General features: G+C 39.2%; 1 protein-coding gene across 1 annotated transcript; it reads left to right on the top strand.

Annotated features, from left to right (window-relative positions):
- The first annotated feature begins 3,009 nt into the window (after positions 1–3,009).
- On the top strand, positions 3,010–3,480 carry LOC141613877 (uncharacterized). Its single transcript, XM_074432618.1, has one exon. It carries the CDS (start codon positions 3,010–3,012, stop codon positions 3,478–3,480), a length of 471 nt encoding a protein of 156 aa, XP_074288719.1.
- The last annotated feature ends 9,245 nt before the right edge of the window (positions 3,481–12,725 follow it).

Genomic DNA, 12,725 nt, shown 5'->3' with positions numbered 1-12,725 from the left:
ACCGAGTAGGATAACCTACCTTTAAGCATAATCATCAAGGTAATCGAAATCACCAAGTATCCATCTCATAAAACTGTCTCATCCTACATAAAGCATGTAATAACTATCACAATTCACTCTATACTAGTTTACAACATAAAATACCTAATTATTAGTTACTAACTATTCATTTTACATAACTAAACACTAATCAATATCTCTTAATAAACCCTAACTCGAATTTACTCAAAAGACAAAGGGAAAAAGGTGAGATTTCTACTTACAAAGGTAGATTGGGGCATAGGAGGCATATTCCACGTTAATCCAAGCTTGAAGGCCAAAGGAAGAGCAGTGGAAACATTTTAGAGAGAGGGGAGGGAGTTTGGAGAGATAAGGAAGGAGGTGGGAAATGATTTTAGAGTTAGGGAGAAAGGGAGTAAATCCCGTATTCTGAAAACAGCGGCACTCGACCGAGTGCCAAGTCCACTCGGTCGAGTGAACTCACTCGGCTGAGTAGCACTCCACTCGGTCGAGTGGACGCACTAGGTCGAGTGTAAACCCACTTGATTCGCTGCAACACCACATGGTCAAGGCTCGGGTCAAGTGTAAGGCCATCGTTTCCTTCCTCTCACGCGTCCCAAGGTATAAGTACGGGTTCCACAAATGCCGGGTATTACAGTCTTTCCCCCTTAAAATGAACTTCGTCCCCGAAGTTCGCCACCCACTCTCTCTCCCAAATATTCCTCGGTCTACTCTCGGGCTTCTTTCTTGGTTCTCGTGTGTTCTCTTGCCATCATCACTCATATTGTTACCCAATTATATCCTATCTATCCTAGGTCTAGTTCGTTCTCACTACTTTGCCACGTATCATGCTCTTTCTTCTCTAAATTTCCGAGTTCTTACATTCACTCCCCCTAAAAGAGAACTTCCTCCCGAAGTTCGCTATGAGTCTCACAGGATACTCTTCCGGTGACCTACCATTATTACCGCAAGTTGTGTATGATCACTATATGTATATGAGGACTCTTTATGACTGGACACAACCACTCTTAATATTCAACATATTATTTACATATCGTTTTGGACCGCCACAACATGTAGTAGTGTTGCCAACTCGTCACGTGGTGTGTACTCACTACTATTATTTACTTTTTCGCTATTATTGCGGAATGTCTACATATTTTCATGTACTTTATGCCATCATATAGTCATTTGTAGTTCGATTATTTTCTTATACCGTCCAACAACTAACAAGGTCAAGAGTAAACAATTCATAAGGGTCTATCGTGTGGGTTTTTTATGGTCAATTGACTCTTAGTAGGTCGAAATAGTTCAAAATCAAGGTCAAATGCGTCGTAGGTGGTCTAAAATTCCCAAAAAGGGTTAAATTCCACTGTGCTCGTTCAAATTCATAAGTTACTCGACCGACTCAGAATCACTTGGCCGAGTGGTCAAGCCACTCGGTCGAGTGGGGGTATTTACAGGACGTTTCCAGAACCTGTTTTTAGGCCTACTCGATCGAGTGGAGGGGACACTCGGTCGAGTGGACCACCACTCGGTCGAGTGGATAGGGCACTCGGCCAAGTGTCGCTGGGTAGTCTAAATTTCGGCCATTAATGACCTCTAAGCTTCCTTATGGTTGAACATACATGCAATGGGGTCCAAATGGTGATCACTACACCATCCTACTATGCAAGGTCTACTAGTCTTGGCCTTATGGCCGGCTTAAATCATAAAAATCAAGCTGTTCAAAGCTTCAAATGATAATTAAAAGTCTCAATGGATTCCGAATCATAAGACCACAACTACTTGGAGGAATTCCTCTTCTTGCCAATGCTAGGAATCCATTTTCCCCATCCGGAGCGACTCTTCACCGTCCTGCTTCCTCCTTCTGTTTGCTCCTCCCCCTTGTCCCCTTCCCCTTCTTTATTCTCCTCCACGTCCCTCGGGGCCCTACGAGCCGCCTCCTCCCATATTTCATCAAGGTCCATGGCCTCCGCCGCTGTAGATGTTCCCGCCTCACTTCCGCTCCCTTGGTAGAGATTGCTAGGATAGATCTCGACATCACCCATGTATGGGTCACGCAAGTGTCCCACGGCGAAAGGAAAGTTGATCTCCCAATCCGATGGTTGGATACCATAGGCCTTGAAGACTCCGGAGGTGTCTCCGGGTCCGGACCAAAAGCTAGGGCGGTGGGCGGGTCGTGCCCCTTGATTATAGGCCGCCTCATGCATGTCTCTCAACACAAGGTCGGTGTTCACTCAGTGTATGAGGTATGACATGGGATAGTTGGAGTGAAAGGTGGGTGGGGCTTGGCCAAAATTCTCGGCATAAGGTGGGGGCATCATAGTTGTAGGCATAGAGTGGGGAAAAGATGTGGGAGCTTAGTCGACGGGAGCACGAGGTGAAGGAGGTAACGGGGGTGCCTCCCGTTTCTTGATGGCATCTTCAAGGTCAAAAGTGAGGTTACTAGGGATGGTATACATTTGGGCCTCGGGGCGGGGTGATCCCGCTCTCTCTAAAGGGGGAGTCGGGGGTAGGTCTGTTAGGTTCATATACCTATTATTAGACTCTTCTAATAGTGAACAAATTAACATTTTAATTATATGTTCTTTAGATCTAGTGCATGCATAACAAAATAAGAGATTAATAAGAAAAATAATGTCCCTTACATCATTATTTTCGGATTTATGGGCACAAGTAAGGTCTCCTACCTTCACTTGTTCTTGAGCTATGATGAGTATTAGGATGATCCTCCAAAACTCTATATTAAGAGCTCTCTTTTTGAATGCACCCAAGATTAGCCCTTATCTTCACTAAATAATATTAGCTAGATATTTATTTAGTAATCTACCTTATAATTGACTACTAATACTCATATATATTACATTAATAATATTAGTAGTATTATTGAACAAATTAGATCATCATTGGATTATATGATCACGAGGGTATACTGTTAAGAGCTGCTATGATTGGTTAAGGGACAAGAAACTTCAGATTGATTGGCACAAGGCTGTCTGGTGTAATATGGCTTTACCTAAGCATTCTTTTATTGCCTGGCTAATCTCAAATAGGGCACTTCAGCTGAAGGATAAACTGGCTAGGCTGCAGATTTCACAAGATGATCTGTGTTGTCTATGTCAGTCTGCTTTTGAAATACACCAGCATTTGTTTGAGGACTGTCATTTCTGTAAGAGTCTGTTATGTGGAGCTAGTACCTGGCTGAGTTCAGATCTTACACAGAGAAATATCTTGCATGTTATTAATAAGAAGAGATGGAGTTTAGTCCGTAAGAAGCTGTGTACTGCTGCTGTTTTGGCGTGCTGGTACACGGTCTGGATGCAAAGAAATAGTGCTCGGCTGGAAGGTATTGTTACCAGACCTGAACTGGTAATCCAACAGATTAGGAGGATGATTGTTTGTCGTTTTAATGAATGTAAGCCTCGATTAGTTAGTCCAAAAGATAGAATATGGTTGTGTAAGGTGCATTTTATTTGATATTTGCACAAAATGATGTATGGTACCAAAACATATTGTAATTGCCGTTTTTAATGGAAAGCTTACATTTTAGCAAAAAAAAAAAAACAAATTAGATCATCATTTCTCAAGTTTTTAGAATGATGAATAATGTAAGAGAGAAGTATGCATGAAATGAATGAATGAATTGTGTAAGAGTAAAAAATGAACCAAAACTACTCTTAAAAGAGTAGTATGGCCGGCTAGCTTGTGTCCAAAAAGGGCATCTTGCTTTTCTTTTTGCTCTTGTCCAAACATAGACTTGTAAGGCTATGTGTAGGTTAGGCATCATTAGCTTATTTTATCTCATAAAATAATTCACCCACTAACACCCATTATCCTCATTATTTCGGTCCATATACATAAAATGGACTATCATTTTATTTTGTCAATTTGTCACTTGTCACACAATATGTCACATGTAGTATGTTACATGTTATTAATTAATTTAATGCATATTTAACAAATAAATATCATTTTATAAATTAATTAAATTAAATACAACAAATTGACTAGTGATACTTGATCACATAAATAAAATGTGTCATATAATTATAATTCACAACATATTGTAATTATAATTAACCATTCATTCTTATCTCAATTGTTTCACAAACAATAATCAATTTTAGTAATAAAGTATTTCAATTACTAAAATAAATCTTATTTAATCCAATTACAATAAGATATTAAACATTCTCTCTCACAATTGAATTGTTCAATTTTAAGGAATTGATTAACTTGTATCATCATACAATTAATCATCTTTACTGATAAGGGCATCATCCTTTAGGTGTGACCTTAAGAGATCAACTGACCACCACCGTCCTACGACAGTAACGTCAAACTCTAGCAAGCCAATCATTACCGATTAATGTTGATCAGTTGACTATTTAATTTATCATCCCTTTCGTATTCTTATTATGAGATTTAATTATGATATTAAATCATGTGATCGCACTATTGTTGAGGACACATTTTCCAACAAGGTCCTCGCCGGCGGGAAGCTTCATGTACCACTCATCATCAACCCTCCAAGAATAGGTGTCGTCCTCCTCTCCATCTACTACCCAAGACTTAGCTTTTAACAAGTCAAGATCAAAATAAACCACTTATTTAGACATGGGTGCATCCACCGCCCCCGGTTCGTAAGCTAACAAGTTCTTGGCCAAACGAGTCACCAAGGCTCCACAATCTAAGGAGCATTGGTCCACCTCGGCCATCCTCGCAAGGGCAAGACGTACCAAAGACACGGCATTGAAGTGGAGACGGTTTTCGTGGTGGGGGTTAAGGTAGGAGCTCAAGATTAAGACTTCCGTGGAGTTGAGCTTGCTCGGGTCCCTCCTCCGATAGAGGAGGTTGGTCAAGGAGCGCAAGAAAATATTTAGGATGGGGTGCTCAATGTCACTAGTCTTCATGTTACTTATACTAACATTTTCCTTGCTTGTTTAAAGGTGATAATACTTTGAAGCCTTCATGTCCTTCTCAATCTTGTCATGGTGGCCTACAACTCGCTTACCCACCCCTAGATAGTTGGCAAAATCATCACTACCTAAGTTTAAAGAGGTATTCCCCTTGAGCCTAAAGCGCACCTTATCACTACTACAGATACAGGCTATAACAACGGTTGAAAACCGTTGTTATATAAAAAAGCGGACGTTGTTAAAGCGTCCGTTGTAAAAGGTTTTAACAACGGTTGGTTTTCTTAAGGAACCCGTTGTTAAAACTATTAACAACGGTTTTAAGTATAAAAACCCGTTGTGGAAAGTGTGACTCAATTTTGGAGGGAAATTTATAAAAACGGTTGTAATATACAAAACTGTTGTTATAACTAAAGACAACGGTTTTTTAATAAATAACCATTGTTGTTTGTTCTTAAAAAATAAAAAAATTAAAAATTAAATATTACTAGATTGCATGCATAATTACGGCCCGTTATAATTCCGATGCATGCAGAATATCCCTTAAATTAATTACCAACGGTTTTGAAAAAACTTATAAATGTGACTATAAATATTAAAGCATCCTTTACTAACATTCATTAATTGAAACAACATGGCAATGAACCCTAATTTTATCAACAACGAAGAATGGCTTACACAAACGATTGAAGATGATGGGAAGGTTCTCGCCGGGCTTCCTGCCGATCAACACCCATTAATCAAAGCATCCCTTGAACATCAACGGAATTATTGGATTAAGAGGCGTGAAGCAGTCCGGCTTGTCAACAAAGCCTCATCATCATCATCATCTTCATACCCTCGTCGGCCTGTTACTCGCAACTTGGCTGCAGCCAGAGATATGTTGAGTTGTACTCTTCCAACCTTATCTCCACATGCAAGTCGTGTCCTTGCATATATTCAATCTGTTATTGCAAAATATGAAGCCAATGACCCGGAAGTTAGCGGTATACCGAGTGGCGTGATTGGTGGCCGGTTGAGAAGCGCTTTTTACGCTTAACCGGGGTTGTTCCGGCTTATTATACATCTTTTGATTTCGATAATTGCTTTGTAATGTATTTGGTTTAAAATTAAATGAAATGATCATTTTGAAAGTGTTGAGTTATGCTTGTTTGATTTGCTTCCATTTTTTGAACTCCATAGATCAGTCATCATCAAGATCCAGATTATTACTGCCATCACTGTGCATATGAACGGACAATATGGAATGAGAAGGGTTAGTAATAAGATTTGAAGCAGCATTGAGAGATATGATGATGATTATGGCACAACTTCCTAACATATATATTAATTAAAAAACAACTCAACCCACACATTGCTTAGTATAAATACATTGCATTATCTCAACTAACATGCATTTCCATTATCTCAATATATTCTCCAAACCCTAACTGCTAAAACAAACTCCAAATAAATTAACCCTCCTTAATCTTTCAAAACAAACTCCAAACTCCAACAAAATGAATGATATCATCCTTAAGACTCTTACTATGCTCGATCCGTACTGAAGGATGCCAAAGAAGATGGCTTGACGGAGCAAAGACACAAATGTTTGCGGCTATATGACGATATAGCAGAGATTGAACGGAACCTAACCTAATGGTCGATAAAAACACATACATGGAAATGAAATAATTAGAAAAATAAAATAATGACGATGAAACAAACCTGATAATTACAGAACGTACGTAAAGAGACGATGAAATCAACGGATGACGGCGAGAAGATAAAGCGACGATGAGAAAGAGAGAAAGAGACGATGAGAAAGTGTGTGTTTTGTGTTTGTGTTTGGTCACTTTGGGTTTGTGTTTGTGTATTAAGGTTTGTGTTTTGTGGCTGCAGCAGACTTGTGTTTGTGTGGTTTATAGTATGGAAGGTATTGACAACGGTTATTAAACAACAACCGTTGTCAAAGAAGTTTTAACAACGGATTCCAATAGCAACCGTTGTGATTACTTTTCACTAACTTTGCGTCAATTTTGCGCCACATTAGTAACAACGGTTGTGTATGTGTAACCCGTTGTTAAAACTAATAACAACGGTTTTTATAACCATACCCGTTGTAATTCATTTTAGTAAAATTCGCGCTATACATTCTACAACGTCTATTGTGATTTTCGTGAATACTCATTGTTAATGGGGCGTTGTAGTTGCCTGGATTTGTAGTAGTGTATGGGTCTCCTTATCATAAGTGAAGGAGCTCAAGAACTCGAGGGTGAGGTCGTGGTAGCTTATCTCCTCCAAGTTGTACAAACCCTCCAACCCAAGCACCGTGAAGATATTATGTACCTCCTTCTCTATCCCTAGAGCCTCCAAGGTTCTTACCGACATGCACTTGGTCGGGGCCATCCTCCTAGTGGCTAGGACCTCAAACTTGTCCCGATGCTCCTCACTCCCAAAAGCTATGGATAGGTAGTCAGGAAGGGTGATAGCGGGCGATGCCTCATGTTGGGGTTGGCGAGCATTCCTTCCACGTCCGGTTCTAGCGTTCCTTGCCATGCTACATGAGAATCACACACAAGATACGGAGTGGGAAAGATAAGAATTGGAAGAAAATGTTGGATGTGAATGAGAATTTTCTCAACTTTTCAAATTGATGAATATCGCATGAGGAAAATTTCTAAGATAGTTTCCTTGCAAATTTTTAACCAACTTTTCAAACTTTTCACATGTTACAAGTTCTTTTCCGGAAATTAAAGACTCGTGTGATATAATATGGCCCTTAAACATGACTTTAACCACATGTATTATCCATTACCATCCTTCAACTTGTTAATTCAACCATGACACACAACACTTTAAAATTTTACTTAAACAATTACATGTTACTATTATTGTCGACCAAATTTTGTTAAAGTTGGTGGGAATAAAATTTAGCTTGCCTAAATTTGAAAGGAATTCGGGTGAGTAAAATGCTTCTTTATCATAAGAAAACCTTTAAATTGAACAAGTAAGTAGTAACACAAGTAGTGAGTATAAATTTAAAATTCAATATAGTTAGTGTCGATTTTCAAGACTTTGAGACAAAATTTCTTTTAATCCTTCTTATAAGGTGGTAGTACACACAAAATTCTCAATATTACCTCATAAGAAGTTCATCATTAAGGCATAAAAATGTATCATTCATGGAAATTTTAGGAGTTGTGAGAGTTTCCACCCAAGTTTTAAGACAAAATCGATTTCATGTGGTTTACAATTTACATTATCAACCAAGATAGTTGTCTTATAAGGTGATTAAACTAGGTTTTGCTCATAAAAAATCAAAATTTGGGCAAATCCGAAAATTTAAAACGAAATTTTTAGACGAAATTTAACATATTATGCAAGATCCATTCATGACAACAAAAGTTAAGCCTTTGTTGTCCAACTATACACAACAACAACCACCAAAATCCGATCATTGACCCAAGAACACCAATTTTCGAGCTCTACAATGGTGACCAAAATTTTTCTACAAAAATTTGATTTTTATTAACAATAATGGTATTAAAAACTTACTAGTATCATGAATTAAGCAAAAGAAACAACCAATTAACAAAACTTAAAGGATTTAGAAGTAGATCTAAGAAATTCAAATTTAGGGAAAAAAAGATGGAAGAAGATGAATAAGCTTACCTTGACAAAATTAGTGGGATTATATGAGAAAGGTGGAGAAATCGAATGAATTCCAAGCAAATTAGAGAAACAGTAGAGGTTTTTGGGGATTTTTGGTGACGAAAGAGATGAAGATATGAGGATAAGAATGAAGAATTGGGAAATTAAGGGCTTTAAGCCGAGTAAACCAACCCGTGTGAACCCACTCGATCGAGTGCCAAGTGCACTCGGTCGAGTACGACTCCACTCGGTCGAGTGACGGGTTTTTCCAGAATGCATAACCCCTGGAATCAGGTCCACTCGGTCGAGTGCTCGCTTACTCGGCCGAGTTGGTACTCGCACTCGATCAAGTGATCCCGTTGGGTTTCAAATTCTCACCAAGAGCTTATCGGCGGATTTCTTGCAAGACAATACAAGGTTCGGAAGTCCACCATCTAAGGGTGACCCGTCCCGAGTTAGTTCGTGCGGCACCAAGGTTGTCGATCCCTACTCCCTACATCCACACTCGCACTTACCTTACCGAAATGGTCACAATTTATATACTCACAATAACACTATCAAGCAGAAGATAGTCGCATAACATGAATCAAGGGAATTGGATTATCATTTTCCAAGAGATGTCAAGACATGTAAATCCATTCATATACATGTGAAATTTCATAGCATGCAAGTCTCTAACAACAACCATATCATTCATGCAATCAAACAACATTGTCTATATCATTCACCCTTACTTGTAACCACCCACGCAGTGACCAACCGACGCAATAGGCACTAGTTTTGACATGAGGGCGCCCACTCATCCAAAACCGATCTCCTATTGTTTTCGTGTCGAGTTCATTTTATTAGACACACCTAGGTTGATTTAGGTTCATTTGTTTAGGTTCCAAAATTAAATCTCTGATACCACTTTGTAACACCCCCTTCTCACCCGGCCAAGGTAATTGAGAGATGTTACCTTCTCGGTTTTCCAAGGTAGTGAAATCGGTGTCACAATTGAGAAACAATTAACATAAATAAGTGTTTAGTCGGTTACATAGACATAAATGAAATAAATGAAATGAATAATACAACTCATGACTACTAAACTAATCTAATCGACTATGCTACAATCAAATGTCATCACGGATCGTCCCGTCTCCCGCATGCTACCAAAGCCAACCTGTGAACAACTGCTCCCCATATGATCGGAAATATCATATTGATCGACACAGGCCACCCCGGAAATAGGTGATAATTACACGGACACAACAAACGTCAGTTTCAATACACAACATATATCACGACTCGATAAGCATAGACGCGACATAAGCATGTGAATGAGACTCGACTATGCAATCACCATACCAGTACCGGGACACGCCCAGACGTTCCCACAACCACCAGTACCAGGGATACGCCCACGACACCATATCTCGCACAAAGGTACCGAGACACGTCCAGACATACCGGGTCCGAAAGCCAACCGGATCGCTTGCCAAACGCCGTGCCTCAACCACACAAGTCCCTCCGTGACTCAAGTCATTAATGTGCACATCCCCCTTGGGGTGTAAAACTCGAAAGGGCGACACGAGCGCAAGACGGTTTCAAAACCGTCTTGCGTCTCCTCAATAATCAAGTATCACCGCCAAAGACCTCCAACACAACACAAACACAACCATACATGACAAATGGGAGAACAACACTTAACATATGACCAATTCATGAATTCCATCCCACATGTTATGAACAACAACCCTTCCAATACCCACATGACATACTAACCAATTCATGAATGCATATGACAAGGAAAGACATACAAACATGCTTACAACATTGAAACCGAGTAGGATAACCTACCTTTAAGCATAATCCTCAAGGTAATCGAAATCACCAAGTATCCATCTCATAAAACCGTCTCATCCTACATAAACCATGTAATAACTATCACAATTCACTCTATACTAGTTTACAACATAAAATCCCTCATTATTAGTTACTAACTATTCATTTTACATAACTAAATACTAATCAATCTCTCTTAATAAACCCTAACTCGAATTTACTCAAAAGACAAAGGGGAAAAGGTGAGATTTCTAGTTACAAAGGTAGATCGGGGTATAAGAGGCATGTTCCACCATTAATCCAAGCTTGAGGCCAAAAGAAGAGCATTGGAAGCATTTTAGAGAGACGGGAGGGAGTTTGGAGAGATAAGGAGAAAGGTGAAAAATGATTTTAGGGTTAGGGGAGAAAGGGGGTAAATCTCGGATTCTGAAAACAGCGGGACTCGACCGAGTGCCGAGTCCACTTGATCGAGTGAACTCACTCGGCCGAGTAGCACTCCACTCGATCAAGTGGACGTACTCGGTTGAGTGTAAACCCACTCGATCCGCTGCAACACCACACGGTCAAGACTCAGGTTAAGTGTAAGTGTAATACCCCGTATTTTATATAATCGAGTAAATGGATATTATTATATATTAGGTATTATACATTTTATATTGGTTGCATCGTAATACCGTGAATGTTATTAAGTCGGGTTTATATCGTATATGTGAGTCGGGTTACATCACATTTTGTCTTTTGGGTCAAGAATCGTATTACCCATTTACATTGTAATACTCCGTATTTTAGTTGGAGTACTCGGTCGAGTACTTGGTTGGTACTCGGTCGAGTGTGTGCTACTCGGCCGAGTGCACTTGACCGAGTAAACCGGTTCAGCGAGTTGACGGTTTCTTTTATGTTTTGGCCAAGGTTTTTATTTCTAATAGTTGAGTCATTTCTAATTTCATTTTATCATTCATAAAACCATTTCTAAACCTAGAGAGAGGGAGAGGAAGAACAATTGTCGAGCCCTTCAATTGATTGAAGATTTCTCATCGATTTCAACCTAATTCGATTTCCCAGTTTGTAAGTCGATTTCATTCCATTGTTTATACTGTTTTAAAGTCGTCTTCTTCGAAAAGTTTGAAAAGAGAGTCCTGTTTATTTGATGTCTAGTTTATGCATATAAAATCTCGTAGTCAATTTCCTTATGGTTTGTCCTAGGTAAATTATTTATGAACATGTCGCTGAAAAGTCCGCGAATCTGATTTGGTTGTGGAAGATGATTTGAAACCCTAATTTTTATGTCGATTCAGTTATGAGGCTTCTTCATACATCATATTTGTAAAGTCTATATGATAATAGGATTTGGAATTTCTGAAAAATAATGTTTTAAACTCGTTTTATGAATCAATACTTTTTATGCGACGGTTTCTGTCAGTTTTTGGAAATCAGTCTGAAAACCCTTGATAAGTTTGGAATTTGAGAAAACCACGTTAGATATAATTTGTAGCTAAGCCTCATGGGGTTCCAATTCAATTGGCCTTGCATCAATCCGAATTTTCTGGAATTAGTTATTTATTTTATACCGAGTCTGCCATGTGCAGGAAAATCAGGAAAAATCGTGTTTGTTCTTTAAGTTGATATTCCTATTAAATTATGATGAGTCTAGGTTATGTGAATGATTAATTGACTGAGTAGGTGGTAATTATACATAATTATGTTATGTAGGTGATGGATATGTGAAGGATCATAATTGATTGCTTGTGTGTGCTTGGATTGCGAAAAGGTAGGGAAATACACTTGACTTATTATCGTTGTTGTTGAATTGTGTTGACTTGTTTGTGTTTAATATGACCAAACTGTGAACGTTGACTTGATTCGTGGTTGTTGATTCATGTTATGATTCATATCCTGGAATGTGCTTGACTGAATTAATCGTATTGAGTATATTATCACAACATTCGGTAACCGGCATGATTCTATGATTTACCAGTCCAATGATATACATATTGTGTTACATTAATTTCTTGAGCATTCATATGCATTGGAGATGGAGGAGGATGTGGTGACGTGGTGTGGTGATGATAATGATGTGATAAGGCCCAGGCGGGTTCTGCAGGACTTGCCTTGGTGTCCTCAGCTGCGAGCTGGCAGATCGGCTACGGTCGATATATAGTCTACCGGGGATCGGTATGGCTGGGTTGTACGGGTTATGAGATATGAGTTGAGATGGAGATGGAGGTGACGGAGGAGCATGCATATCATATTTTGTTGTTTCATTGTATTCCCTACTCAACCTCGTGGTTGACCCTGTGTATTCGTGAACACCTGTGACGATCCAAATATTGGGGAGCAGACTTGACAGGT

The sequence above is a fragment of the Silene latifolia genome, chromosome 11 (assembly GCF_048544455.1).
Source record: "Silene latifolia isolate original U9 population chromosome 11, ASM4854445v1, whole genome shotgun sequence".
NCBI classification, from domain to species: Eukaryota; Viridiplantae; Streptophyta; class Magnoliopsida; order Caryophyllales; family Caryophyllaceae; genus Silene; species Silene latifolia.
Note: the sequence above shows the minus strand (reverse complement) of the source record. Positions and strands in the feature narration are given on the sequence as shown.